Source organism: Dipodomys spectabilis, unplaced genomic scaffold (genome assembly GCF_019054845.1).
Source record: "Dipodomys spectabilis isolate Male_0828 unplaced genomic scaffold, ASM1905484v1 ptg000548l, whole genome shotgun sequence".
NCBI classification, from domain to species: domain Eukaryota; kingdom Metazoa; phylum Chordata; class Mammalia; order Rodentia; family Heteromyidae; genus Dipodomys; species Dipodomys spectabilis.
The window spans coordinates 175641-202321 of record NW_024871225.1 but is presented as its reverse complement, the minus strand read 5'-3'; the positions used below and the strand labels follow the sequence as shown (position 1 = coordinate 202321).

At 63.9% G+C, this 26681-nt stretch overlaps 1 protein-coding gene across 1 annotated transcript in view; it reads left to right on the top strand.

Moving 5' to 3' along the window:
• The first annotated feature begins 440 nt into the window (after window positions 1–440).
• The window catches only part of Muc6 (mucin 6, oligomeric mucus/gel-forming), a 30418-nt gene continuing 4177 nt past the window's right edge, over window positions 441–26681 (top strand). Inside the window, exons 1-32 of the mRNA XM_042670397.1 lie at window positions 441–498; window positions 1275–1397; window positions 3370–3432; window positions 4020–4260; window positions 4344–4470; window positions 4783–4873; window positions 4960–5069; window positions 5604–5811; window positions 5920–6042; window positions 6400–6520; window positions 6643–6781; window positions 6868–6972; window positions 7059–7131; window positions 7282–7419; window positions 7637–7798; window positions 7881–7975; window positions 8122–8254; window positions 8385–8634; window positions 8711–8763; window positions 8865–8974; window positions 9367–9518; window positions 9721–9862; window positions 10472–10582; window positions 10888–11073; window positions 11541–11780; window positions 13459–13615; window positions 14282–14422; window positions 15097–15159; window positions 15455–15487; window positions 15875–16060; window positions 16523–16744; window positions 17136–26657. Coding sequence (XP_042526331.1) covers window positions 441–498; window positions 1275–1397; window positions 3370–3432; window positions 4020–4260; window positions 4344–4470; window positions 4783–4873; window positions 4960–5069; window positions 5604–5811; window positions 5920–6042; window positions 6400–6520; window positions 6643–6781; window positions 6868–6972; window positions 7059–7131; window positions 7282–7419; window positions 7637–7798; window positions 7881–7975; window positions 8122–8254; window positions 8385–8634; window positions 8711–8763; window positions 8865–8974; window positions 9367–9518; window positions 9721–9862; window positions 10472–10582; window positions 10888–11073; window positions 11541–11780; window positions 13459–13615; window positions 14282–14422; window positions 15097–15159; window positions 15455–15487; window positions 15875–16060; window positions 16523–16744; window positions 17136–26657 — 13678 coding nt within the window. The remainder of the gene's footprint in view (window positions 499–1274; window positions 1398–3369; window positions 3433–4019; window positions 4261–4343; window positions 4471–4782; window positions 4874–4959; window positions 5070–5603; window positions 5812–5919; window positions 6043–6399; window positions 6521–6642; window positions 6782–6867; window positions 6973–7058; window positions 7132–7281; window positions 7420–7636; window positions 7799–7880; window positions 7976–8121; window positions 8255–8384; window positions 8635–8710; window positions 8764–8864; window positions 8975–9366; window positions 9519–9720; window positions 9863–10471; window positions 10583–10887; window positions 11074–11540; window positions 11781–13458; window positions 13616–14281; window positions 14423–15096; window positions 15160–15454; window positions 15488–15874; window positions 16061–16522; window positions 16745–17135; window positions 26658–26681) is intronic.

Sequence of the window (26681 nt, the reverse complement as noted above, 5' to 3'; positions counted from 1 at the left end):
TGGCCATCCAGGCCTGTGCGGCCAGTGTCCACAATAGGGAGAGGGGTGGGGCAGGGCGGGGGGGGGGGTGGCGGGCAGGGGCATAGCAGGGTCTGTCCCGGCCCCCAGGACGCCACACGCAGGACTGCTCGTGGCCCTCCGGGAGCTGCGTCAACCCCCCTGGAACGGTGATAATGGGGCCACGGTCAATGCAGATTTTCCAAAGAAGTCAGTCCTGATAAGGCAGCCTCTGAGATCCTGTTTGGCCTCCGTTCTGCCTGGAGGTAGTGGCGACTGCAGGGCTGGGGCAGGGGCCAGGGCGGGTGAGGCAGGGGCAGGGCCTGCTGCCCTATATAAGGTGCTGGGGGCTGGCCGCTCAAGCCGCCACGGCAGCAGCAGTGAGACTGCCCGGACGCGGGAGGCCAGGGCTGGTGGCCACCCCCGTCCCCCAGCCGCGCACCATGCTCGCGCCTCGGCTGCTCTTGCTGCTGTCCTGCGCAGGACCGCTGCTTGTCACTGGTAAGTGGGCATCTGCCCGGCCACACCAAAGGCTCCGCATCCCGACCCTGCACAGAGCCCCCTCCCCGTCTTCTCGCCTCGCCCGCTCTGCCTGGGGCAGGCTGACCAGAGGCCTCCAAGAGTGGGAGGCAGGAGGGGCCAGGCTGGAGCACTGCGCTGGCCCTCGGCCGCCACCCCGCCCTCGCCCTGTCCACCTCCCAGTGAGCTAGGACAATGCCAGGAGGAAGCGCATTCGCGGGGAGCCGTCAGCCAGGACCCTAGCTGAACAGGCTCAGCAGGACACTAGCTGACGACAGGACAGACCGGCTCCCCTCTTGGGGTCTGATCCTTGGAGGAGAGGCAGAGACACCTCCTGACAGAGGAACAGCTCCCTCCAGCCAGGAGGGGCCAAAGCCCCCTGCTGGGACCAGGCTCCCTGCCCCGACTACACAGAACTCCCCACCACGGCTGCGTTTCCCGCTCTGTACATGTGGGGAAAGTCCACAGTCCCCATCAGCTACGGGAGCCCTGGGTGGGTCGACGGCCGACCGGTCCCTCTCCAGGGCCCACCTGGCCTCTGTACCCGCCCTGCCGTGCTTCCATGCCATGGAGTCGTGGCTCTGAGCACTTCCCATCGCCCTCCGGGGGCCTCAGCCAGGCCTTTCCCCCACACACGGCGGGAAGTCATGGGCCACCCCGTGGGAGTGCTAGATCCAAGCGGGGGAGCGGGCGTGGAGGGCATGCCGGGCCACAGCCCTGGGAGAGCATATTCCCATGACCATTTCTGCACGGCCTAGAGGGGGGCCTGTGGGGCCTGGAAGAGGGCCTGTGGGGCCTGGAGGGGGCCCTGCGGGGCCTGCGGGGCCTGGAGGGGGACCTGCGGGGTCTGCAGGGCCTGCGGGGGGCCAGACGGCTGAGCAGTTAGTTGGAGGAAGTGCCTGAGCCAGCTGGCTCAACCCAGGACAGACAGGGGGACAGAACGGCAGCGCAGGTCACCTGGCGGCTGGTCTGAGGTGGAGAGGACAGTCCCACTGGAGTCCCTGGGGACTGTGGGGACAGACACCTCTCAGGGCCAACAGAGGCTGACCTGAGCCTGTGCTAGTGGGGTAGACCCATCAGATCAGAAAGGCAGAGAAACTGAGTCACAGAAGGCCGTGCCGGGGGAGGCTGGCCAAGGCTCTGCACCTCCCAGAAGTGTGGGCCCGGGAGCACATACTGCCCTCTCCCCTGACATCACTCCCGGAGGGAGGGCCGGGGCTGGGGCCACACGGCCCACTGGGCCCCAAGGATGGAGATGGATGGGGTGAGGGGACAGCAGACACCCGGCCCCAGTGCTACAAAGTCTGGGGTCTACACAGTACAAGCTGGGTGCATGGGTATGGTCCACGCCCAGCCAAGCAGACACAACCTTGGGGTCAAAGGGCATCACAGGATGAAGCACCCCCACACACACACACACACACACACAGGCTCGCTTAATCCAGCCACTCCCATTGCCCAGCCCCAGTCAGCAGGAGCGAGACTGTGGCTGAGCTCCTCTTCACCCAGACGCTGTGCCTGCCCACTGCCGGCCCTCTGCCCCTGTTCTGGGGTCCTCCAGAGACGATCTGGCCCCAGGAGACAGGCCAGGAGCCCTCGGCACTGCGTTAAGGGTTGGCCAACAGGGTGGGAGCAGCCCCCAGAGGAGTCAGGACACCTGTCTGGCCAGCATGTGGACACCTGTGGACCTACAGCAGCCACAGAAAAAGTCCCAACGTGGGGGTACATATCTCCAGCTAAGGAGAGGAGGTGGAGAGGGAGGAAGCCCCCACGGCCAGAAGACGCTTCCCCACACAGCTCCGGCCAGAAGACGCTTCCCCACACAGCTCCGGCAGCCAGGCAGGGCCATCTTCTGCCTGCCCTGCCCCACCCTGCCTGGGCTGCCAAAAGGTCACTGTGACCTTGTTATTTAGGCATCTCTCTAGCAACCATCACCACAGTCCCAATACCCACTGTTGTGGAGGCTGCCAGAGAGAAAGGAGGTGAAGCCTCCAGACAGCCGGGCTCTACTGGCCCAGACCTCTCCCCTTCCCCACCCCGCCCCCAGCCCACCCCATGCCCATCCCCTGCTGAGCTCACACAGAGGTGAGTTCAGCCCAGCTCTGCACACCGGCTCCTGCCCTGGGCACGGACGCCCAGTCCCCTACACACCTGTGTGTCCTGTGCTCAGTTCTCCCTCTGCTGGGTGCATGTCCCGACTTGTGTGAGCAGTAATCCTGACAGACAGACAAGCAGGTGCTTCCCCCAGAGGGTACCATGGCTGGGAGCCTGGCATGCTCTGGCAGAGCACATCTGCTCCATCCCTCGCTGCCGGCCCGCAGGCGGTGGGTCCTCCAGCAGGCCCACCCAGCCCAGGAGAGCACACTCCAGGCCATCACCTCCCCAGAGCGGCCACCATCCCTGCAGGTGCAGTCTCTCCTGCAGACTGCTTTTCCTAGGGGACCTTGTCATGGCCAGGAGTGTGCATACACATGTGTGTGCACATGTGTATGTGTGCGTGTGAATGTGTGTGCACCCGCTTCTCACTCCCCCCCGGGACACACTGTGGGCGCAGCCCTGGTACCACATGCCACAGCTCCCCCCGCCCCCAGCAAGCAGCACTGAGCAATCACTCTGTGCAGACAAGCTGAGCCGGTGAATGAATGGAGAAACAAGTCATAAAATCAGGAAAAGGAGGCAGAGCTGAGGGATGCAGGGCTCAGCCTGCTAACCCGGCTACCTTGCTGCCCAGAGGGGGGTGCTGCAATCTGCAGGCAGCCCAGCACCTCCACGGACTGGGTGGAGCGCCTCGGGCAAGGCGCTCGGGGCCATGGGGTGACAATGGCACACTCACCACCAGCCCTGTCTATGCAGGTCTGCACACTACCTCCTTCACCAGCCCAGGATCCCAGGACCCAACGGACTCTCTACAGACAGGTGAGGGCTCAAGCCCCTGTGGGTGCTTCCAGAGAACCGAGAGCCTGGGCCAGGTGCAGAAGGGAGCGGCTCCCACACCAGGCCATGCTGGGACACACTCGTGCACACCAATGCAATGTGCTTCCAACTACACAAGCGCATGCACTATTACGCTAGATGCAGCGGTCCAGGGTTCCCATGAGAAACCCAGAAACAAGACCACTATCCAGGCAGCAGCCAAGGGCACACGCAGGAGTGTCATTGGGGAAGCTGGGCACTCAGGGACAGTGGCCTCTCATTGCGGCCCTGCCCCGCCCTGCCTAGAGCTGCCACAGGTCCCCTGCTGATAGGAGGCCCATTGGTGTCTTCCTGTCTTAAGAGATGCCACAGCTAGATGCCACCAGCCCTGACACCAAGGGCAGCCTGCAGGGCTGCAAGGCTGGGAGGCAGGCCCCAGGCCAGAGCCCAGTGGGCACAGGGAGCCAGGCCCACGTCCGTCCCTCCCAGCGTGGGCTGCCTGGGCCCCAGCGCATGGGCCAGGCGTCCTAGACCTGCCCTTCTCCATCAGCAGGGACCTAGACCTTGAGACTTCCCCCGTCTCTCCACAGCCCCTGGCAAGGGCCAGTGCTCCACCTGGGGAACCAGCCACTTCTCCACCTTTGATGGCCGTGCGTACGAGTTCTCCGGAACATGCAACTATGTGCTGGCGGCCACCTGCAGGGAGGCCTCGCCCACCTTCAGTGTCCAGCTGCGGCGAGGGGCGCACGGAAGTGTCTCCCGCATCATTGTGGAGCTGGGGGCCACTGCCGTCACAGTGAGCAAGGGCTCCATCTCTGTCAAGGACGTCGGGTAGGGCACGGGGCTGGGCTGGCCAGCTGAGCAGAGAGGCAGCCAGGGGACAGCTGCTGACCGCTGACCTCTCCTACCCATAGCGTGGTCAGCCTGCCCTACACCCGCAATGGACTCCAGATCACACCGCATGGCCACAGCGTGCAGCTGGTGGCCAAGCAGCTGGAGCTGGAGCTGGTGGTCACATGGGGCCCAGACAGCCACCTCATGGTGAGTGCAGCAGGGTCCCTACAGGCCATGGCCAGATAATCAGGGCTGGGGGGTCCCAACACGCCTCCTCCACCAGTACAACCCACTTCCTGCAAAGCAGCCCAGGTCCCCGGCCAACAACCACAGAGGACCTGGGTTTGGTGGGTATCCAGCTTCCCCTTTTGAAAAGTGGGGGGAGACAGCCAGGAGCCGAGCTTCAGGAGGTGTGGCATCGGGAAGAGGGAGACCAGGCCCTGAGCACAGGTGCCATGCCCCCCCCCAGCTTGGGGAGGACTCTCCTGTACCCTTGGGCCTAGCAGTGTGCACCCACAGGTCCTGGTGGAGAGGAAGTACATGGGCCAGATGTGCGGGCTGTGCGGGAACTTCGACGGGAAGGCCAACAACGAGTTTCTGAGTGAGGATGGTAGGTGTGGCAGAACGGTGGGGCTACAGGCACCCAGGCACCTCTGCAGCCAGATCTACCTCCCATCCTCTGCCCCACACTCCCAGGCAAACTCCTGGAACCCCACAAGTATGCCATACTCCAGAAACTGGATGACCCCAATGAGATCTGCTCCCACGAAGCCATCCCAAGAGTCTCCATCCCACAGAACGCACATGTACGTGAGAGAGCAGGGCCAACCCCAGAGGACCCGTGGGGGGGTCTCAGCTGGGGGGCCATGCGGGAACAGGGCCGACCCCGGGGAACTGCGGGGCCTCAGCTGGGGGGCTCATGCGGGAACAGGGCCGACCCCGGGGGACTGCGGGGCCTCAGCTGGGGGCCCACGTGGGAGCAGGGCCGACCCCGGGGGACTGCGGGGCCTCAGCTGGGGCCCACGCGGGAGCAGGGCCAACCCCGGGGGGGCTTCGGGGGTCTCAGCTGGGGGTCCCAGCTGGGGGCCCACGTGGGAGCAGGGCCAACCCCGGGGTACTGCAGGGACTCAGCTGGGGCCTCAGCTGGGGGCCCACGCGGGAGCAGGGCCAACCCCGGGGAACTGCGGGGTCTCAGTCAAGGGCCCACATGGGAGCAGGGCTGACCCCAGGGGACCTACTGGGTCTCAGAGGCCAATGATTTTCCCGTACCCCACCTTGCAAGCCCAGTATGACACAGGACATGGCCTTGCCAATCTGACCCCAAGTGGCTCCCTGCCCAGGCCAGAATCTGTGCCCAGCTGCTGGACCTGGTGTCCCCTGAGTGCAACGTGCCCAAGGAGCCACTGTTGCTGAGCTGCCAGGCAGACATGGCTGAGTGCGACTGGCCAGGCCAGCGGAACTGCAGCTGTGCCACACTGTCCGAGTACTCCCGCCGGTGCCGCATGGCGGGCCAGCCGGTCAACCGCTGGCGGAGTCCTGGCTTCTGCTGTGAGTCCCTGGGAGTGCCAGGCCGGGTGGGGTGGCAGGTATGACAGAAGGACCGGGCCACAGAAGGGTGGAGGGAAGCCATGCTCTCACCTAAGCCCCTGCCTGCAGCCCTGGGCCAGTGCCCAGCCAACCAGATATACCAAGAGTGTGGCACGCCCTGCATCGGGACCTGCTCCAACCCACAGCACAGCTGCTCCAGCACCTGCACCTCCGGCTGCTTCTGCCCCGACGGTACCGACACACCAGCACCCGCTGCCCCAGGGACCCCCAGAAACAAACCTAGAGAGGAGACATGCAAGGCCCTACCCCTGGCTGGGCCCAGACATTCTGCCATCTGAGTCCCAAGGCCCCTCTGCGCTGGGCCTCACCCATGGGTGAGCAGAGCCTATGGGGGGGGCGAGGAGTAGGAGCTTGCAGATCCAGGCAGGCTGTTAAGAGATGGGCCATACTCAAAGCTGCTGTAGGGCTGTTCAAGATGTCCCATTCAGACATCTCCCCAGGCCTGGGGGTGGGGGTGATAGCAGAGCCTTTGCCCTCTGGGCACGGGAAATGTCAGCCCCACCAAGCTCCAGAACCTCGTTGTTGAAGGTATGGTGCTGAATGATCTCACCACAAGCCACACCTGCGTGCCCATCAGCCAGTGCCCCTGCACACTCGGAGGGGCGCTCTACCAACCAGGACAGGCCACCAGGGCTGCCTGCCACACCTGGTGAGTACAGGGGACAGCGGGGCTGCACCCATGGGGGCCGAGCGCCCCTGGCTCAGAACAGCCGGTGGGCACCGCCCCTGCCAGGGCCCCGGCCTCCACGGTTACCCCCATGCCACCCACAGCCAGTGTTCCATGGGGCGCTGGGCATGCACGGAGAAGCCTTGCCCTGGCCACTGCGCCCTGGAAGGCGGCTCCTTCGTCACCACGTTCGACGCCAGGCCCTACCGCTTCCACGGAACCTGCACCTACATTCTTCTCCAGGTGGGAGGCAGTCTCGGGGGTGGGGAGAGGGGGGGCCCCTCCCAGCCCAAGCCGCCCACCCCAAGCCACCCACCCCGTCTCTCCAGAGCCCCTGGCTTCCTGATGAGGGAACTCTCATGGCTGTGTACGACAAGTCGGGCTATTCGCACTCAGAGACCTCCCTGGTGGCCGTCATCTACCTGTCCAGGAAGGTAAGGCTGCCTGCCCTCCACCCCAGGGCCCCAGCCCCCCCTGCCTCTCAGCCCGCCCCTCCTGACTCAGGACACCTTTCCTCCAGGACAAAATCATGATCTCTGAGGATGAAACCATCACAAACCATGGAGACACCAAGTGGTTGCCATACAAGACTCGTAGGTCCTCCACAGGCGAGCAGCAGGCGGGCAGCACCTGGGATCCATCGGACAGAGACGCACCTTAGGGGAGGGGCAGAGCGAGGGGAGGTGCTGGGGGGGACGGAGTGGCACGTGGACAGACAGCCCCTCAGTACTCTGTCCTTGCAGACAACATCACCATCTTCAGACAGACATCCACCCACCTCCAGATGGCCACCAGCTTTGGGCTAGAGCTGGTGATCCAGATGCAGCCGGTCTTCCAGTTGTACATCACCGTCAGTCCCCAATTCAGAGGCCAAACCAGAGGTGAGCCCCTACCCACCGGCCTCTCCCAGGGCCGGCCGGGCCACCTCCATCCACCATGAGCAGGTGGGGAAAGGCCCTTCACCTACCGGACCCCGGAAGAGCTGCTCCTCCAGGCCAGGAACAGCCTCTGACCGGGGCCCAGCGAGGCAGAGGGAGTCTGAGACCGAGGGGGATACGGGAGGACGGGGGGCTCAATCCTACGGCCCGGCTGGCTCAGGTCTCTGCGGCAACTTCAATGGGGACACGACAGACGACTTCACCACCAGCGCGGGCCTGGACGAAGGCACTGCCTCTCTCTTTGTGGACTCCTGGCGAGCAGGGAACTGTCCGACCGCCCTGGAGCGCGAGACGGACCCCTGTTCCATGAGCCAGCTCAACAGTGAGTGCCACGCTGCCCCTCGCCGCGCAGGCCCCGAGTGCAGAGCGGACAGGAGACCCAGAGCTGGCCCTGTCGCCCACAGAGGTGTGTGCGGAGACCCACTGCTCTGTGCTGCTGAGGAAGGGGAGCGTGTTCGAGAAGTGCCACACGGCGGTGAACCCCCAGCCCTTCTATAAGGTGGGGCTCGCAGGCATCGGCCGGGGTGGGGCGGGGGGCGCTCCACACCTGGGTCCCCGGCCGCTGGGACGCCACCAGGGCGGGCGGGAGCCCCCGGCTCCCATGGCCCAAGGACGGCAGGTGTCCACGGCCGGCTTCTCCTGCAGAGGTGCGTGTACCAGGCTTGCAACTACGAGGAAACCTTTCCGCACATCTGCGCCGCCCTGGGGGCCTACGCCCAGGCCTGCTCCTCCCGAGGGGCCCTGCTCTGGGGCTGGAGACACAGCGTGGACAACTGCAGTGAGTGCCAGGCACGGCGGGGAGGGCGGAGGGACGCGGGGCTCGGGCGACAGGGCCAGCCAGGAGGCAGCGCGGCGCCACGCTCCCGCCCTCCGACTGCTTGTCCGAGGCCCACCCTCCTTTCCCACAGCTGTCTCTTGCTCCGGGAACCGCACCTTCAGCTACAACAGCACGGCATGTGACCGTACCTGCCTGTCTCTGTCCGACCGCACGGCAGAGTGCCACGCCAGCTCCGTGTCGGTGGACGGCTGTAACTGCCCCGAAGGCACCTACCTGAACCACAAGGCTGAGTGTGTCCGCAAGGCCCAGTGCCCCTGCCTGCTGGACGGCTCCAAGTTTGTCCTGGCTGACCAGTCTACCATCATCAATGGGGCCACCTGGTGAGGCTGGGCACCGGGCACGCCGGGCAGGGCAGGGGTGCCGCCCGCAGGTGGCTCACAGGCTTCTCCCTCACAGCTACTGCACCAACGGACGGCTGAGCTGTCCACGGCAGCAGGAGATGTTCTTGGGTATGTACCCACGTGGCCTGTCCACGGCCCGCGCGGGCTGGCCGGCGGGCCCCATACCTCAGACTTCTCCAGCTCTCCATTCTCCCTCTCCCTCCCCACAGCATCCTGCATGGCCCCCAAGACCTTCCAGTCCTGCAGCCAGTCCTCAGAGGACAAGTTTGGGGCAGCCTGTGCCCCCACGTGCCAGATGCTGGCCACGGGCAGCACATGTGTAAGGGGCAAGAGGGACTGGCTTTCTGGGCACCACATGGCCTCCAAAAACACACGGGGCTGGCACTGCTCCCTTCCCTCCGCCAGCCTGTCTGTCCCAGCGGCTGGCACCAGGTGGGAGGTCAAAAGGTCCACAGTGGCTCCGGGACTGGGCTGCTGTCCGTGGGGCTCTGAGGGACATGGCTGGCCTCTGGCCTGAGCAGTACCGCCGTCCATGCGGAGGTCCAGCCAGGCATGCGCCCTTCCCTGAGGGGGGTGGCTTTGCTGCCCCGAGGCTGAGAGCAGGCTAGACAGAGGGACCGGGCCTCAGTACTGTGGGTCTCTGAGCCCAGGGTTGGGCAGCCACAGGCCGAGCCACCCCCCAGGAGCCCCTGAGCCTACCTCTCCCCACAGGTGCCAACCAAGTGCGAACCCGGCTGCGTCTGTGCCAAGGGTCTCTATGAGAACCCCCAGGGGCAGTGTGTACCCCCGGAAGAGTGCCCGTGTGAATACGCAGGGACCTCCTATCCCGGGGGAGCCGAGCTCCACACGGACTGCAAGACCTGGTAAGGACTCGCTCCCCCGAGGCCTGGGGCCTGGGGCTGCCTGGGCGGGGCACTTGGAGGTGGGTGGGGTGTCTGGAGGTGGAGAATAGGCCCCCAGGAACTTAGGACAAACCTCACGTATCTCTCTCTCTCTCTCTCTCTCTCTCACACACACACACACACACACACACACACACACACACACGCCCGTACCCTCTCCCAGCACCTGCTCACAGGGGAAGTGGACCTGTCAGCAAAATGCCCACTGCTCGGCCACCTGCGTCCTCTACGGCGAGGGTCACATGATCACTTTTGATGGACAGCGATTCGTGTTTGATGGCAACTGCGAGTACATCCTGACCACAGTAAGTGCCAGTCCAGGAGAGAGGCCAGGATCATGATACCACAACCAGTGCCAGGAGAGAGGCCGGGGGTCATGGCACCAGTCAGTGCCAGGAGAGAGGCCGGGAGTCATGGCACCAGTCAGTGCCAGGAGAGAGGCCGGGGGTCATGGCACCACAGTCAGTGCCAGGAGAGAGGCCGGGGGTCATGGCACCACAGTCAGTGCCAGGAGAGAGGCCGGGGGTCATGGTACCAGCCAGTCCAGGAGAGAGGCCGAGGTCATGGCACCACAGTGTCAGGAGAGAGGGCGGGGGTCATGGCACCACAGTGTCAGGAGAGAGGCCGGGGGTCATGGCACCACAGTGTCAGGAGAGAGGCCGGGGGTCATGGCACCAGCCAGTCCAGGAGAGAGGCCGAGGTCATGGCACCACAGTGTCAGGAGAGAGGCCAAGGGTCATGGCACCACAGTGTCAGGAGAGAGGCCGGAGGTCATGGCACCACAGTGTCAGGAGAGAGGCCGGGGGTCATGGCACCAGCCAGTCCAGGAGAGAGGGCGGAGGTCATGGCACCTCCAGTGCCAGGAGAGAGGCCGGGGGTTACAGTGGGTCTCAAGGCTGCTCAATGCCCCGCAGGATGGCTGTGGTGCCAACAGCTCGCAGCCCACCCTCAAGATCCTGACAGAGAACGTCATCTGTGGGAACTCAGGCGTCACCTGCTCTCGGGCCATCAAGATCTCCGTGGGCGTGAGCAGCGGGCCTCGGGCAGCAGGGCGGAGTCTGGGCCAGCCCCCCTTCACCGTGGCCCTTTCCGCAAGCCCCCCCTTCCTCTGTATGAAGGGGCAGGAGGCGGGGTGCCAGACACCACCCAGCTCCTCCGCAGGAGGCCATGCCCTGTCCACACCCTCAGAACCCCAGTCAGCGCTGCCCCGGCGGCCCCGCATCCCTGCCTTGCCGGGCAGGGCTTCCTTAGGCACTGGGCACGGGGCAGGGGCCGGCCGTAGGGCAGCGCCCGGCCCTGCGGGAGGCTGACTGGGGCCCTGCTCCCACAGGGCCTGTCCATCACCATGGCAGACAGGAATTTCTCGGTCAGCGGACGGGAGCCCGCCGTGCACTTCCAGGTGAAGCCCAGCAACCTGAACCTCATTCTGGACCTGGGGGTGCCTGGGAGGTTCAACCTGACCCTCATCTGGAACAAGCACATGAGCGTCTCCATCAAGATGCATCGCATCTCCCAGGTACCCGCCGCTTCCCCCCACCCCACCCCACCCCACCCCCGCCACCTCCCAGGCACCCCCACCACCACCCGCGCCGCTCCCTCCCCCCACCCCACCCCACCCCCGCCACCTCCCAGGCACCCGCGCCGCTCCCTCCCCCCACTCCACCCCACCCCCGCCACCTCCCAGGCACCTGCGCTGCTTCCCCTCACCCCACCCCCGCCACCTCCCAGGCACCTGCACCGCTCCCTCCCCCCACCCCACCCCCGCCACCTCCCAGGCACCCGCGCCGCTCCCTCCCCCCACCCCACCCCCGCCACCTCCCAGGCACCCGCGCCGCTCCCTCCCCCCACCCACCACCTCCCAGGCACCCGCGCCGCTCCCTCCCCCCACCCGCCACCTCCGAGGTGTGCCCCAGCCATCCCATTCATCTCTGGGGAAGGACACAATGCGCAAAGGTGCACCCCCCACCTGACGTCCCCCCACAGGACCCGCTCTGCGGCTTGTGTGGCAACTACAACGGAAACATGAAGGACGACTTTGAGACGCGCACCCAGTACGTGGCGCCCAGCGAGCTGGAGTTTGTGAACTCGTGGAAGGAGAACCCGCTGTGCGGGGACGCCAGCTTCGTGGTGGACCCTTGCAGCATCAACACCTTCCGCCGCTCCTGGGCAGAACGCAAGTGCAGCATCATCAACAGCCAGAGCTTTGCTGCCTGCCACAGCAAGGTGGGCCCCGGAGCCCAGGCCCAAGCCCGGGGTGCCTGACCCCCCCGGAGCCCAGGCCTAAGCCCGGAGGTGTCTCATCCCCCCTGAGCCCAGGCCCAAGCCCGGGGTGCCTGACCCCCCCTGAGCCCAGGCCCAAGCCCGGAGATGCCTCATCCCCCCTGAGCCCAGGCCCAAGCCCGGGGGTGCCTGATCCCCCCTGAGCCCAGGCCCAAGCCCCGGGGTGCCTCATCCCCCCTGAGCCCAGGCCCAAGCCCCGGGGTGCCTGACCCCCCTGAGCCCAGGCCCAAGCCCCAGGGTGCCTGACCCCCCCTGAGCCCAGGCCCAAGCCCCGGGGTGCCTCATCCCCCCTGAGCCCAGGCCCAAGCCCCGGGGTGCCTGACCCCCCTGAGCCCAGGCCCAAGCCCCGGGGTGCCTGACCCCCCCGGAGCCCAGGCCCAAGCCCGGAGATGCCTCATCCCCCCTGAGCCCAGGCCCAAGCCCTGGGGTGCCTGATCCCCCCTGAGCCCAGGCCCAAGCCCCGGGGTGCCTCATCCCCCCTGAGCCCAGGCCCAAGCCCGGGGTGCCTGACCCCCCCTGAGCCCAGGCCCAAGCCCTGGGGTGCCTGATCCCCCCTGAGCCCAGGCCCAAACCCAGAGGTGCCTCATCCCCCCTGAGCCCAGGCCCAAGCCCGGAGGTGCCTCATCCCCCCTGAGCCCAGGCCCAAGCCCCGGGGTGCCTGACCCCCCCTGAGCCCAGGCCCAAGCCCGGGGGTGCCTGACCCCCCCTGAGCCCAGGCCCAAGCCCCGGGGTGCCTGATCCCCCCTGAGCCCAGGCCCAAACCCAGAGGTGCCTGATCCCCCCTGTGCCCAGGCTCAAGCCCGGAGGTGCCTCATCCCCCCTGAGCCCAGGCCCAAGCCCCGGGGTGCCTGACCCCCCCTGAGCCCAGGCCCAAGCCCGGGGGTGCCAGCCCCCCCCATCCACACACCCAAGCCTGGCAGTGTCAGGCCCTATCCTCCCATGGGAACAGGGTGGAGTCCTCTCCTGTGGAGCCTGGGAGCGGGCAGGGAACAGGGGTGGATGGCAGGCCCCACGGCTAGGCGAGGGGTCCCCACAAGCAGTGGTGTGGGCAGCAGTACCAGGGTTCCACCCCCCGGAAGCTGTAGCAGCTCCCAGACAGCGCGGAGTAGTGGGGGCCGGGGTCTGCAGAACTGCCAGGCAGAGCCCCTGCTTCGGCGTGTACGGTCAGCAAGGAGCCACTCTAAGGTAGGAGACCCATCCTGACCCAGAGGTGAGCCTCCTGGACTCAGGGGCTCCTAGGAGAGCCCTTGACGCTTGGTCTCAGTAAAACTAGGAGAAGCGTGCCCCATGAAGCACAAAGGCCGGAAGCTGGGACTAGCCTGGTGCATTCAGAGGCCATGTGAGCGAGCACCGTGGCGTGGGACAGGGTCAGGGGAGGGGAATGGACACGGCGGGGGTGCAGCAGAGGCCACGGGGCGGGGCTCTGCTGGGCCCATCCTGGCTCCAGGGGGAGGCCTCTGGGAACAGGAGCACTGACCGGGTCCCCCAGGGTGGAGCTGGCTGAGCACCAACATCACCATGTGGCGTTGGCTGAGGGCTGAACGGCTGCTGGGCCAGGCCCCACGCGCAGCCAAGCCCGGCCCGGCTGCACCGCCAGACACCGACAGGCCACCCCCCGCAGGTGTACCACCTGCCCTACTACGAGGCCTGTGTGCGGGACACGTGCGGGTGTGACACGGGGGGCGACTGCGAGTGTCTGTGCGACGCGGTGGCCGCCTACGCCAAGGCCTGCCTGGACAAGGGCATGTGCGTGGACTGGAGGACCCCGAGCTTCTGCCGTGAGTGCCCGCCCCTCCCCCACGCCTGCCCGGCCCAGAGACCTGCCGTGGGAACCGGGAACCCCTCCCTAGGCAGGCGCCAGGCCACCTGCAGGGCTGCGTAGGGCTGCCAGCCTCTGCCCACCTCCCTCAGAGCCTCCTCCAACGGAACCCAGGCCGCCGGGCCTGGCCACAACCTGCAGGGCTGCGTAGGGCTGCCAGCCTCTGCCCATGTCCCTCAGAGCCTCCTCCAACGGAACCTGGGCCGCCGGGCCTGGCCACAACCTGCAGGGCTGCGTAGGGCTGCCAGCCTCTGCCCACCTCCCTCAGAGCCTCCTCCAACGGAACCCAGGCCGCCAGGCCTGGCCACAACCTGCAGGGCTGCGTAGGGCTGCCAGCCTCTGCCCATGTCCCTCAGAGCCTCCTCCAACGGAACCTGGGCCGCCGGGCCTGGCCACAACCTGCAGGGCTGCGTAGGGCTGCCAGCCTCTGCCCACCTCCCTCAGAGCCTCCTCCAACGGAACCCAGGCCGCCAGGCCTGGCCACAACCTGCAGGGCTGCGTAGGGCTGCCAGCCTCTGCCCATGTCCCTCAGAGCCTCCTCCAACGGAACCCGGGCCACCGGACCGCGGGGCCGCCGCGCCTGGGCTCAGGACTGGCTGCCCTGACCACACACCTTCCCTCACAGCCATCTACTGCGACTTCTACAACACGCACAAGCACGTCGGCAATGAGTACCAGTACACACCGACGGCCAACTGCACGTGGCACTACCAGCCCTGCCTGTGCCCCGGCCGTCTGGAGAGCTTCCCGGACACCAACATCGAAGGTACCGGGCCCAGGGATTGACGTCTGGTCACCCACACACACCATCACTCACCCACCCAAATATCCACTGACTCGCCTACACTTCCAATCACCAATGCATTCATCCACTCGCACAGCTCATTTGCACTTCACATTCACTCACCTCCACACCAGGATACACTCACACACACCTTTTCACCAGCACATCCATCCACTAGTCCACACGCTCATTCACAAAGGCACTCACCTGCACACACCAGTGAACGCGTCCTCAGAGCCAGCCGCGGCTCTGGGCTGGGACGTGGCCCCACAAAACAGCCCTGTCCTGCAGGAGCTTCTCTCCTGGCCAGGAGAGATTCTGGAAAACCAAAATAAGGAGGCAAAAATCTGTGGGATGACGCACATGCTCCAATAGAAAGATGGGTGCCCGGCCACCACGGCTGGCTGGACCGGGCAGGACCTGATTCGGGACAGGGAGGGTCAGGTTCACGTGTGGCTGAGCCAGGCCCGGTCTGGGGAGAGCTGGGAGGGCTGGGTCCACAGCCGCCAAGGGCCACAACAAGCACTGCCGGCCACGCAGGAGGCGGCCCCGGGCCCAACACGGAGTTTCAGAGACCGGAGGGAAGAGGGGAATGAGGGGCTGGCAGAAGGGGTGGCCAGGACAGGGGTGCTGAGCCTTGCTCTGCTCTGCCCCAGGCTGCTATAACTGCTCCCAGGACGAGTACTTCAACCACCAGGAGGGGATCTGTGTGCCATGCAGTAAGTCCAGGCTCTGCCTGAGGCCTTGGGGAGACCCCCTGTCCTTGGGCCACACGTGCAGGGTGCCTGTGTGCGGGGACTGGAGTCTGGCCCGTGTGTGCGCGGGGAGTGGTGTCTGCTGTTCAGCCCTCCACTGTGGGTCCTGAGCCACGGCCCTGCCAGTGGGGAAAAGCTGGCTCAGCTTTAGGATGGCTCGTGGACGGGGTGGAGGGCTGGGGAGAGGGGTGGGAAGGTGGAGGGGAGGGCAGGGAAGGGGGGGAAGGCAGCAGTCCCTGACGGCCCCTTTCTCTTGCAGCGCTGCTGCCCACCACACCACCAACCACCACAGGTGATTGCGGCCATTGGATGCCATGGGGTCCCTGGCTTTCTTCCTGGCTCTGGACACGGACACATACGTGTACACACACACACACACACACACACACACACACACCTCAGCCTTGGTTCCAGGAATGGACAGGAAACACACGCTAGTCTGGGGTGAGAGGGGAAGGGCCTGTGGCGCATAGCTCCTGGCTGGTCACCGACCCTGACCACTCTGCCTTGGCTGGACCTGACACTGGGCACAAAGCTGGGCCTCCGCAGGTGAGTCCTCCAGAAGGCCCCTGAGGAGGCCCTGGAAGGACCACAGCCAGGGGCTGCAGGGAGAAAGGGCCTCTTCCCACAGCACCGGGTTGGGCTCTGCTCACCCTGAGGCCACAACTGCTCTCCACAGGCCCACGGCCCACGGAGGTCCTGCCCACCACCCCCGGGGTCAGCTCGGGCCCCCCAGCTCTGCCCACAGGCCCCGTGCAGACCGCAAGCCCGGCCACCACACCCTCGGCTCCACCCTCTTCCCCTTCCTCCCCGGAGGGAGGGACAACTGTGACCACACCCAGGAAATCCACCGTGTCCTCTGGAGGTAAGAGCAGCTCCCCGGTGCCCAGGAGCCTCTGCCTTCCACTAAGGTAGTCCCAATGAGCAGATTCTCAGGCTAGAGCTATGCATCTTCTGAAAACTGCTTACAACTCAAACTGGCCGCTCGCCGTGGCTGTTGCAGGCTGTCTGAACCGGAACTAGTAGGACATGCCAGGCACGCACAGCAGCCCAATCTGCCCCCACACACAGCAGCAAAGCCCTCTGCTGCCCGGGACTGCGTGGGGGGCACGGGTAGCCATGGGAAGGCTGATGACCCACACCAGCCTGCACTCCCCACCCCTGCCACAAGGCCAGCTCAGCCAGATGACTCTTCAGGACCTAAGAGCCAGGCAGGAAAGGCAAAGGCTGCTGCTCCGAGGAGGAGGAACAGAAACTGGCAGGAGATCTTGGGGTCATGGGCCTGGGGAAGCCACGGGGGACGGAGATGCCCTCTCATCCTCCACAGACTCATCACACACCACCATGGCGGTATCTGCTCGGTCAACGTCGCCTGTGACCCCGACTGCCACGGCAAGCTCCACAGTCACGGGGCTCACGGTGACCCAGGCCACCTCCGAGCCCACGGCATCCTCCCCTGGCCCAGCCACCACGTCCACAGCTCAGTACACAGCACGCACCACGGAGAGACCACCAACATCAGCGGGGCCTGCCGTGTCTCCTAGCCACAGTGAGTCACAGCCCACAGGTGCCCGTGGCCCAGACCCCTGGCCCGGCTCCCAGCCCAACAAGCAGGAGAGCAGGAACAAGACCCTGGGGGCCCATGGGGAAGTCGGATGCCAAGCCCACAAGCACATAGGTCATGGGCGGGGGCACCCACTGGGCCATGGCCAGGAAAACAAAGTGACAGGATGCAGACAGAGTCAGGTGAGGCAAGATAGGCTCCCAGGTTACCCTGGTTACAAGACAGCCAATGAAAACATGGAACCAGAGACTATGAAGGCAGGTGGCCCGTAACCCCAGGGAAACAGCCACCAGCCCTCAGGCGGAGGAGCACAGAACCACACGTGCGGGAGGTCTGAAATCACGCGGCGAACGCTAACAGCTACCACGATCCACAGCCACCACGGCTCAGGAGCAAGGACCAAGCACAGGGACAGGGCACACCAGACCACCGCCGTCCGATCAGATCATCCTCACCACCCAGCAGCACCGCACGGAGCCCACAACACCCCACGCCCAGGACACCACCACCCACGCCTGGTCCACCCTTACCTCCCACAACTCTCAGCCCTCATCAGTCCTGGCTGCCTCCACCGAGGCCCCCACCACCGAGGCCCCCCAAGGAACGTCGCCACACGCTACCACCACCTCCCAAACACCGTCCGGCCCCCAAAACCCCTTGCCCTCTCTGCTCCCCAGCTCGTCCTCCGCCTCCACTCCCAGTTCACATGCAGCCACCATCACAACCAGTCCACACCTGGGCCCTTCAGCCTCTACCACCCAAACCACAGCGGTCCTGCCCATTACCACAGTGAAGACCACAGGACCCACGCTCACAGCACAGACCCAGGCCTCCGGCACCACCGCCACCACCGGGTCCCACAGCTCACGCACCCCCAAGACCACCTCGGCCCACCTCCTCTCTGAGCCTTCCACACTGCATCCCGCCACATCCACGGAGAGCCCCACGACCAGAGCAACAGAGAGGCCACCAGCCAACACCAGCTCTGCCTCACCCAGCACACACTCCCCACCCACCATGTCTGTCTCCACCACAGCACACTCCACAGGTCCCCCAACAGCAACTCCCCTGCAGACCACCAGCACCCTCTACACCCCTGCCACACCCCAGACCTCTCTGCTGCCAACATCCTCCTCCTCCTCCACTAAGATACCAACCTCCCACACCACCACAGGCCCAAGCAGCCCTCACCCACTCTCTACCACTTCTATCCCGGGGACCACGGGCACCGTACTGCCAACCTCCACCACCCAGAACACAGCCCCAACACAGACCGCCAGCACCACAGCCTACAGCTCACCCAGCACAGACAGAACCTCATCTTCCCTCACCTCCCACCCTCCCTCCACACCACACAATCCGACTGCATCCACAGACACCACGACCACAACCAACCACGCCAACACAGGAAGTACAACGCCAGTGACACGGACCACCACAGCGCACAGCTCACCCAGCACACACTCCCCACCCACCATGTCTGTCTACAGCACAGCACACTCCACAGGTCCCCCAACAGCAACTCCCCTGCAGACCACCAGCACCCTCTACACCCCATCCACACCCCAGACCTCTCTGCTGCCAACATCCTCCTCCTCCTCCTCCACTAAGATACCAACCTCCCACACCACCACAGGCCCAAGCAGCCCTCACCCACTCTCTACCACTTCTACCTCAGGGACCACGGGCACCATACTGCCAACCTCCACCACCCAGAACACAGCCCCAACACAGACCGCCAGCACCACAGCCCACAGCTCACCCAGCACAGACAGAACCTCATCTTCCCTCACCTACCACCCTCCCTCCACACCACACAATCCGACTGCATCCACAGACACCACGACCACAACCAACACAGGAAGTACAACGCCAATGACACGGACCACCTTGGCCACAGCCAGCACAGCGCACAGCTCACCCAGCACACACTCACCACCCACCATGTCTGTCTACACCACAGTACACTCCACAGGTCCCCCAACAGCAACTCCCCTGCAGACCACCAGCACCCTCTATACCCCATCCATACCCCAGACCTCTCTGGTCCCAACATCCTCCTCCTCCTCCTCCAGAACACCAAACTCCCAAACCACCACATCCTCAAGCAGCCCTCACCCACTCCCTACCACTTCTACCTCAGGGACCACGGGCACCATACTGCCAACCTCCACCACCCAGAACACAGAACCAACACAGACCTCCAGCACCACAGCCTACAGCTCACCCAGCACACACTCACTACCCACCATGTCTGTCTACACCACAGTACACTCCACAGGTCCCCCAACAGCAACTCCCCTGCAGACCACCAGCACCCTCTACACCCCATCCATACCCCTGACCTCTCTGGTCCCAACATCCTCCTCCTCCTCCTCCAGAACACCAAACTCCCACACCACCACAGCCCCAAGCAGCCCTCACCCACTCTCTACCACTTCTACCTCAGGGACCACAGGCACCATACTGCCAACCTCCACCACCCAGAAAACAGCCCCAACACAGACCTACAGCACCACAGTCTACAGCTCACCCAGCACAGATAGAACCTCATCTTCCCTCACCTCCCATCCTCCCTCCACACCACACAATCCGACTGCATCTGCAGACACCACAACCACAACCAACCATGCCACCACAGGAAGTACAACGCCAGTGACACGGACCACCTTGGCCACAGCCAGCACAGCGCACAGCTCACCCAGCACACACTCACCACCCACCATGTCTGTCTACACCACAGCACACTCCACAGGTCCCCCAACAGCAACTCCCCTGCAGACCACCAGCACCCTCTACACCCCTGCCACACCCCAGACGTCTCCGCTCCCAACATCCTATTCCTCTTCCTCCTCCACTAAGATACCAACCTCCCACACCACCACAGGCCCAAGCAGCCCTCACCCACTCTCCACCACTTCTACCCCAGGAACCACGGGCACCATACTGCCAACCTCCACCACCCAGAACACAGCCCCAACACAGACCTCCAGCACCACAGCCTACAGCTCACCCAGCACAGACAGAACCTCATCTTCCCTCACCTCCCACCCTCCCTCCACACCACACAATCCGACTGTATCCACAGACACCACGACCACAACCAACACAGGAAGTACAACGCCAGTGACACGGACCACCTTGGCCACAGCCAGCACAGCGCACAGCTTACCCAGCACACACTCACCACCCACCATGTCTGTCTACACCACAGTACACTCCACAGGTCCCCCAACAGCAACTCCCCTGCAGACCACCAGCACCCTCTACACCCCATCCACACCCCAGACCTCTCTGCTCCCAACATCCTCCTCCTCCTCCTCCAGAACACCAAACTCCCACACCACCACATCCTCAAGCAGCCCTCACCCACTCTCTACCACTTCTATCCCAGGGACCACGGGCACCATACTGCCAACCTCCACCACCCAGAACACAGCCCCAACACAGACCTCCAGCACCACAGTCTACAGCTCACCCAGCACAGATAGAACCTCATCTTCCCTCACCTCCCACCCTCCCTCCACACCACACAATCCGACTGCATCTACAGACACCACGACCACAACCAACCACGCCAACACAGAAAGTACAACGCCAGTGACACGGACCACCACAGCGCACAGCTCACCCAGCACACACTCCCCACCCACCATGTCTGTCTACACCACAGTACACTCCACAGGTCCCCCAACAGCAACTCCCCTGCAGACCACCAGCACCCTCTACACCCCATCCACACCCCAGACCTCTCTGCTCCCAACATCCTCCTCCTCCTCCACTAAGATACCAACCTCCCACACCACCACATCCTCAAGCAGCCCTCACCCACTCCCTACCACTTCTACCTCAGGGACCACGGGCACCATACTGCCAACCTCCACCACCCAGAACACAGCCCCAACACAGACCTCCAGCACCACAGCCTACAGCTCACCCAGCACACACCCACCACCCACCATATCTGTCTCTACCACAGTACACTCCACAGGTCCCCCAACAGCAACTCCCCTGCAGACCACCAGCACCCCCTACACCCCTGCCACACCCCAGACCTCTCTGCTCCCAACATCCTCTTCTTCCTCCACTAAGGTACCAACCTCCCACACCACCACAGCCCCAAGCAGCCCTCACCCACTCTCTACCACTTCTATCCCGGGGACCACGGGCACCGTACTGCCAACCTCCACCACCCAGAACACAGCCCCAACAGAGACCTCCAGCACCACAGCCTACAGCTCACCCAGCACACACTCACCACCCACCATGTCTGTCTCTACCACAGTACACTCCACAGGTCCCCCAACAGCAACTCCCCTGCAGACCACCAGCACCCTCTACACCCCATCCATACCCCTGACCTCTCTGCTCCCAACATCCTATTCCTCCTCCTCCAGAACACCAAACTCCCACACCACCACACCCTCAAGCAGCCCTCACCCACTCTCTACCACTTCTACCCCAGGGACCACTGGCACCGTACTGGCAACCTCCACCACCCAGAACACAGCCCCAACACAGACCGCCAGCACCACAGCCTACAGCTCACCCAGCACAGACAGAACCTCATCTTCCCTCACCTCCCACCCTCCCTCCACACCACACAATCCGACTGCATCTGCAGACACCACTACCACAACCAACCATGCCACCACAGGAAGTACAACGCCAGTGACGCGGACCACCTTGGCCACAGCCAGCACAGCGCACAGCTCACCCAGCACACACTCCCCACCCACCATGTCTGTCTACACCACAGCACACTCCACAGGTCCCCCAACAGCAACTCCCCTGCAGACCACCAGCACCCTCTACACCCCATCCACACCCCAGACCTCTCTGCTCCCAACATCCTCCTCCTCCTCCTCCAGAACACCAAACTCCCACACCACCACATCCTCAAGCAGCCCTCACCCACTCTCTACCACTTCTATCCCAGGGACCACGGGCACCATACTGCCAACCTCCACCACCCAGAACACAGCCCCAACACAGACCTCCAGCACCACAGTCTACAGCTCACCCAGCACAGATAGAACCTCATCTTCCCTCACCTCCCACCCTCCCTCCACACCACACAATCCGACTGCATCTACAGACACCACGACCACAACCAACCACGCCAACACAGAAAGTACAACGCCAGTGACACGGACCACCACAGCGCACAGCTCACCCAGCACACACTCCCCACCCACCATATCTGTCTCTACCACAGTACACTCCACAGGTCCCCCAACAGCAACTCCCCTGCAGACCACCAGCACCCTCTACACCCCATCCACACCCCAGACCTCTCTGCTCCCAACATCCTCCTCCGCCTCCACTAAGATACCAACCTCCCACACCACCACATCCTCAAGCAGCCCTCACCCACTCCCTACCACTTCTACCTCAGGGACCACGGGCACCATACTGCCAACCTCCACCACCCAGAACACAGCCCCAACACAGACCTCCAGCACCACAGCCTATAGCTCACCCAGCACACACCCACCACCCACCATATCTGTCTCTACCACAGTACACTCCACAGGTCCCCCAACAGCAACTCCCCTGCAGACCACCAGCACCCCCTACACCCCTGCCACACCCCAGACCTCTCTGCTCCCAACATCCTCTTCTTCCTCCACTAAGGTACCAACCTCCCACACCACCACAGCCCCAAGCAGCCCTCACCCACTCTCTACCACTTCTATCCCGGGGACCACGGGCACCGTACTGCCAACCTCCACCACCCAGAACACAGCCCCAACAGAGACCTCCAGCACCACAGCCTACAGCTCACCCAGCACACACTCACCACCCACCATGTCTGTCTCTACCACAGTACACTCCACAGGTCCCCCAACAGCAACTCCCCTGCAGACCACCAGCACCCTCTACACCCCATCCATACCCCTGACCTCTCTGCTCCCAACATCCTATTCCTCCTCCTCCAGAACACCAAACTCCCACACCACCACACCCTCAAGCAGCCCTCACCCACTCTCTACCACTTCTACCCCAGGGACCACTGGCACCGTACTGGCAACCTCCACCACCCAGAACACAGCCCCAACACAGACCGCCAGCACCACAGCCTACAGCTCACCCAGCACAGACAGAACCTCATCTTCCCTCACCTCCCACCCTCCCTCCACACCACACAATCCGACTGCATCTGCAGACACCACTACCACAACCAACCATGCCACCACAGGAAGTACAACGCCAGTGACGCGGACCACCTTGGCCACAGCCAGCACAGCGCACAGCTCACCCAGCACACACTCACCACCCACCATGTCTGTCTACACCACAGCACACTCCACAGGTCCCCCAACAGCAACTCCCCTGCAGACCACCAGCACCCTCTACACCCCATCCACACCCCAGACCTCTCTGCTCCCAACATCCTATTCCTCTTCCTCCTCCACTAAGATACCAACCTCCCACACCACCACAGGCCCAAGCAGCCCTCACCCACTCTCCACCACTTCTACCCCAGGAACCACGGGCACCATACTGCCAACCTCCACCACCCAGAACACAGCCCCAACACAGACCTCCAGCACCACAGCCTACAGCTCACCCAGCACAGACAGAACCTCATCTTCCCTCACCTCCCACCCTCCCTCCACACCACACAATCCGACTGTATCCACAGACACCACGACCACAACCAACACAGGAAGTACAACGCCAGTGACACGGACCACCTTGGCCACAGCCAGCAAAGCGCACAGCTTACCCAGCACACACTCACCACCCACCATGTCTGTCTACACCACAGTACACTCCACAGGTCCCCCAACAGCAACTCCCCTGCAGACCACCAGCACCCTCTACACCCCATCCACACCCCAGACCTCTCTGCTCCCAACATCCTCCTCCTCCTCCTCCAGAACACCAAACTCCCACACCACCACATCCTCAAGCAGCCCTCACCCACTCTCTACCACTTCTATCCCAGGGACCACGGGCACCATACTGCCAACCTCCACCACCCAGAACACAGCCCCAACACAGACCTCCAGCACCACAGTCTACAGCTCACCCAGCACAGATAGAACCTCATCTTCCCTCACCTCCCACCCTCCCTCCACACCACACAATCCGACTGCATCTACAGACACCACGACCACAACCAACCACGCCAACACAGGAAGTACAACGCCAGTGACACGGACCACCACAGCGCACAGCTCACCCAGCACACACTCCCCACCCACCATGTCTGTCTACACCACAGCACACTCCACAGGTCCCCCAACAGCAACTCCCCTGCAGACCACCAGCACCCTCTACACCCCATCCATACCCCTGACCTCTCTGCTCCCAACATCCTCCTCCTCCTCCTCCAGAACACCAAACTCCCACACCACCACACCTTCAAGGAGCCCTCACCCACTCTCTACCACTTCTACCCCAGGGACCACTGGCACCATACTGCCAACCTCCACCACCCAGAACACAGCCCCAACACAGACCGCCAGCACCACAGCCTACAGCTCACCCAGCACAGACAGAACCTCATCTTCCCTCACCTCCCACCCTCCCTCCACACCACACAATCCGACTGCATCTGCAGACACCACTACCACAACCAACCATGCCACCACAGGAAGTACAACGCCAGTGACGCGGACCACCTTGGCCACAGCCAGCACAGCGCACAGCTCACCCAGCACACACTCCCCACCCACCATGTCTGTCTACACCACAGTACACTCCACAGGTCCCCGAACAGCAACTCCCCTGCAGACCACCAGCACCCTCTACACCCCATCCATACCCCAGATCTCTCTGCTCCCAACATCCTATTCCTCCTCCTCCTCCACTAAGATACCAACCTCCCACACCACCACAGGCCCAAGCAGCCCTCACCCACTCTCCACCACTTCTACCCCAGGAACCACGGGCACCATACTGCCAACCTCCACCACCCAGAACACAGCCCCAACACAGACCTCCAGCACCACAGCCTACAGCTCACCCAGCACAGACAGAACCTCATCTTCCCTCACCTCCCACCCTCCCTCCACACCACACAATCCGACTGCATCCACAGACACCACGACCACAACCAACACAGGAAGTACAACGCCAGTGACACGGACCACCTCGGCCACAGCCAGCACAGCGCACAGCTCACCCAGCACACACTCCCCACCCACCATGTCTGTCTACACCACAGTACACTCCACAGGTCCCCCAACAGCAACTCCCCTGCAGACCACCAGCACCCTCTACACCCCATCCACACCCCAGACCTCTCTGCTCCCAACATCCTCCTCCTCCTCCACTAAGATACCAACCTCCCACACCACCACATCCTCAAGCAGCCCTCACCCACTCCCTACCACTTCTACCTCAGGGACCACGGGCACCATACTGCCAACCTCCACCACCCAGAACACAGCCCCAACACAGACCTCCAGCACCACAGCCTACAGCTCACCCAGCACAGACAGAACTTCATCTTCCCTCACCTCCCACCCTCCCTCCACACCACACAATCCGACTGCATCCACAGACACCACGACCACAACCAACCACGCCAACACAGAAAGTACAACGCCAGTGACAAGGACCACCTCGGCCACAGCCAGCACAGCGCACAGCTCACCCAGCACACACTCCCCACCCACCATGTCTGTCTACACCACAGTACACTCCACAGGTCCCCCAACAGCAACTCCCCTGCAGACCACCAGCACCCTCTACACCCCATCCACACCCCAGACCTCTCTGCTCCCAACATCCTCCTCCTCCTCCACTAAGATACCAACCTCCCACACCACCACATCCTCAAGCAGCCCTCACCCACTCCCTACCACTTCTACCTCAGGGACCACGGGCACCATACTGCCAACCTCCACCACCCAGAACACAGCCCCAACACAGACCTCCAGCACTACAGCCTACAGCTCACCCAGCACAGACAGAACCTCATCTTCCCTCACCTCCCACCCTCCCTCCACACCACACAATCCGACTGCATCCACAGACACCACGACCACAACCAACCACGCCAACACAGAAAGTACAATGCCAGTGACAAGGACCACCTCGGCCACAGCCAGCACAGCGCACAGCTCACCCAGCACACACTCACCACCCACCATGTCTGTCTACACCACAGCACACTCCACAGGTCCCCCAACAGCAACTCCCCTGCAGACCACCAGCACCCTCTACACCCCATCCACACCCCAGACCTCTTTGCTGCCAACATCCTCCTCCTCTTCCTCGTTCTCCTCCGGGGCTCCAAGCTCCCACAGGACTCTCACCCCCATTGTTTCCCAGGTGGTCTCCAGCACCTCTACGTCAGGGCCCACTGGCACCCTCCTTCCAGCCAGCCCCGTGTCGGGCACAGGGCCGGCACCCACAACTCCACCTCTGACTCCCAGCACGGCGGCTCCCTCCGCGCCCCACAGCTCACTCAGCACAGACAGAACTTCTATGCCCACCCGGGGCCCGCTGTCTTCTCCTGGCAGCCCTGCGCTCAGCCCTCCACCCTCTTCCCTGACTACTCTGCACCCACTCCCGAGCCTGGCCCCCTCTCCTCCTCCCGCGAGCTTTCCTCCTTCCTCCACGGTTTGGCCCAGGACATCGCCCTCTCTTCCCACCCCTGCCATCTCGACCACGCTCCTTGCTTCCTCCACCGCCCCGCCCGCTTCTTCCCCCCCTCCCTCCCTCCCGTCCACTTCTCGGTACACCCCCACCCCCTCCTCCGTGCCCCCTTCCTCTGTTCCCCGGCCCACCACGCTGCCGCCCTCTTCCTCTCCTACAGCAGCCTCTACTGTGCTCAACACCCCGCTCTTGCCTTTGGCCTCTTCTCCTTCCCCCCCTCAGCTGCACCCCTCGCCCACCACGCACGTGCTTCCCGCCTCCACTCCCAGCTTGCTCCCTAGTGCCAGCCCTCTGTCTACACGGA